Source organism: Emys orbicularis, chromosome 4 (assembly GCF_028017835.1).
Source record: "Emys orbicularis isolate rEmyOrb1 chromosome 4, rEmyOrb1.hap1, whole genome shotgun sequence".
In the NCBI taxonomy this organism is placed as follows: Eukaryota; Metazoa; Chordata; order Testudines; family Emydidae; genus Emys; species Emys orbicularis.
The window spans coordinates 151324942-151327682 of NC_088686.1; the positions used below are offsets into that span (position 1 = coordinate 151324942).

At 44.3% G+C, this 2741-nt stretch overlaps 1 protein-coding gene across 1 annotated transcript; it reads left to right on the top strand.

Annotated features, from left to right (window-relative positions):
* The first annotated feature begins 344 nt into the window (after positions 1–344).
* On the top strand, positions 345–1961 carry LOC135878388 (DNA topoisomerase 1-like). The gene has a single exon (XM_065404038.1). The coding sequence runs from the start codon at positions 345–347 to the stop codon at positions 1959–1961; it is 1617 nt and encodes a 538-aa protein (XP_065260110.1).
* Positions 1962–2741: the final 780 nt, after the last annotated feature.

Sequence of the window (2741 nt, forward strand, 5' to 3'; positions counted from 1 at the left end):
GTGTGTGTGACACTGCATATTTTGGCGAATAAACTATTCATGAAAAACATTTCACCCACCTCTAGTCATCACCATAGTCCCTGACCACTCTTGTGCAAAGGACCTTACCTGATTTCACAATGACCAGTGGAAAGGCTTGTGTGTTTGCTACACAGATAGAACCAGGATCTTTGACATGCTTATGTTTATACTGTAGACAGGGTCTCAGGCTCTTGTGTAGTGACTTTGTGCTGTTATTCTCTTGATTTTTGCCATTTGATTTCTCTCTTGCAAACTGCAGAGCTGCATCATGGACCTTTCTTTTTTGCTTCTTCAGACACTAGCCTGTGGCACGGAGAAGAGAGATGATGGAGGAGGAAATATGGAAATGGTGGGAGGAGGAACCGAAGTATGAAGATGGCATCAAATGGACGTCCCTGAGACACAATGGTCCAGCATTTCCTCCCCCCTACGAACGACTGCCCGACAATATCAAGTTTTATTACAATGAGGAGGCTGTGACACTCAATTTGGAAGCAGAAGAGGTTGCCAGCCTTTATGCCAAAATGCTGGACCATGCGCTGACCAAAGATGAGACCTTTTGCAAAAACTTCTTCACTGACTGGAAGGACACTATGTCACCGGAGGTGAAGGAGGTCATTACTGCTTTGGATCAATGTGATTTTAGAGAGATGGCTGCCTACTACAAAAGAAAGAAAACCAATGAAAAAGTACAACAGGAATTTGGCTATTTTTTCTTGGATGGCCACAAACAGAGAATTGGGAACTATAACATCAGCCCCCCTAGCTTGTTTGTTGGAAGGAACTCACCCAACCGGGGAAAGCTGAAGAAGAAGATCCTGCCAGAAGATGTCACCATCAACTGCAGCGAGAAAGAGATTCCTGAGCCCCCGCCAGGACACAGCTGGGGACAAGTTCAGCATAACCCTGCAGTTATTTGGCTGGCCTCTTGGAAAGAGAGCCCCCCGGGAAAACTCAAATACATGATGCCACATGCCAGCTCTAAACTGATGGGAGAAAAGGACTGGAAGAAGTATGAAGTTGCCCGAAGCCTGAAGCACCACAGAGACCAGATTCAGGAGCAGTGCCGCAAGGACTGGGATTCTGAGGACAAGTCGCTGCGGCAGCGGGGGGTTGTGCTTTACTTAATTGACAAGTTTGGATTCAGAGTAGGTAATAAAACTAAAGAAGGGATGACGGCCAATACTTTTGGGTGCTGCTCCCTCAGAGTGAAGCATGTGACACTACATGAAGACCAGAAAGGAGAAACAAAAAAGGTTGAGTTTAATTTCATGGGTAAAAGTTCCGTCCTATACAAAAAAACGGTGCCAGTGGAAGAGAAGGTGTTTAGGAATCTCCAGCAGTTTAAGGAGGAGAAGGGGGAGAGAGGTGAAGCGGAACTATTTGATCAAGTGAATTTCCAGGTGCTGAATATGTATCTTAAAGGTTTAAAGAAGGGCTTGACAACAAAGGTCTTTCGAACACTCAATGCCTGCATAACAATGGAACAGCAGCTGAAAAATCTCACTGATCATCACATCAAGAACAAGGTCTCGTCCTTCAACGAAGCCAACAGAAAAGTCGCAGAACTCTGCAACCACCAGCGGACAAAAATGGAACTGCATTGGTTTGAGCTACAAGATCAAATTGAGGCCAGCAGAGATGAACTTTCTCTGTTAAAGAAAAAGCTAGAGCGAGCCACGCAAGACAGCAACACAGAAGAGCTCAAGAAGGATGTGAAGAGAAAAGAAGACGAACTGAGGAAATTGGATGTGAAGAGCAGGATGGAGGAAAACAAGCAGCTAAACTTGAACAGCTCCAAACTGTACTATATAGACCCAAGGATCATTGTGGCATGGTGTATAAAATGGGGAGTTCCAGTGGAGGAAATCTACACCGAAGCCCAACGTGATAAATTTGCCTGGGCCATTCACATGAACAATGAGAACTTTGAATTCTAGTCTCCTGTTTCATGGGGCTCTCCAGGCTAGTGCAGGGCCCAGTGCCCGGTGTGAGCATTTGGAGATGGAAATGAAGATCAAGAGAAACCATGTGGGAGCTGATTCTACGGGCACTGTTTAAATGATCAAGCCAGGCCAAGAAGGCTCCATGGGGCTAAGGCCGCTTAATTTGAATCCTGCTTTACAAAGGTAGCCCAGTGCACTGGAGATGATTCTTACTAGGCAACTGTTTCCAAACATGAATGAAGTGATCACTTGCTGTTTAGCTTTAGTTGGAAATTACTCAGGGGTTTGTGTGGTGTTGACAGACCAGCTCTGTAATGCTGATAGGCCAGCTCAGGTCAGAGTCTCAGAACAATTCACTTGGGTGCGAATCTCAAAGAAGTGTTAAGTGTGCCAATTCACATGTCTGTTAAATGGTAATGTTATTGTCTTCATTTCTCTATAACCGGTTGAATGATACATATCATATCCTATACTTAATTAACCCCCTAGATCAAAGGATGTTAAGTGTTTGGATGTGAATTTATTTGATGTGTAAAACTGCATGAAAGCTCATGAATTGTTCCTAGATTACTGTAACTAAATGCATTATCTATGTCCCTGTAACTGAATGCCCCATCAACTGGGATTGCAGCCTTGGCACTTAAATGAGAAGGTTGTTAACTTCAAAGCATGGGTCATTATGTAGGACAATGGAAGATCCACAAACTTTGTCTGCAAATAGTCAACCAAGCAAGAGCCCATGATGTGCTGAGGACACTTGCCACACTGTTTTCA

Bases quoted from the DNA above. Each gene is read 5' to 3' on its own strand.
- LOC135878388 (XM_065404038.1), top strand. From the start codon at position 345: ATGATGGAGGAGGAAATATGGAAATGGTGGGAGGAGGAACCGAAGTAT.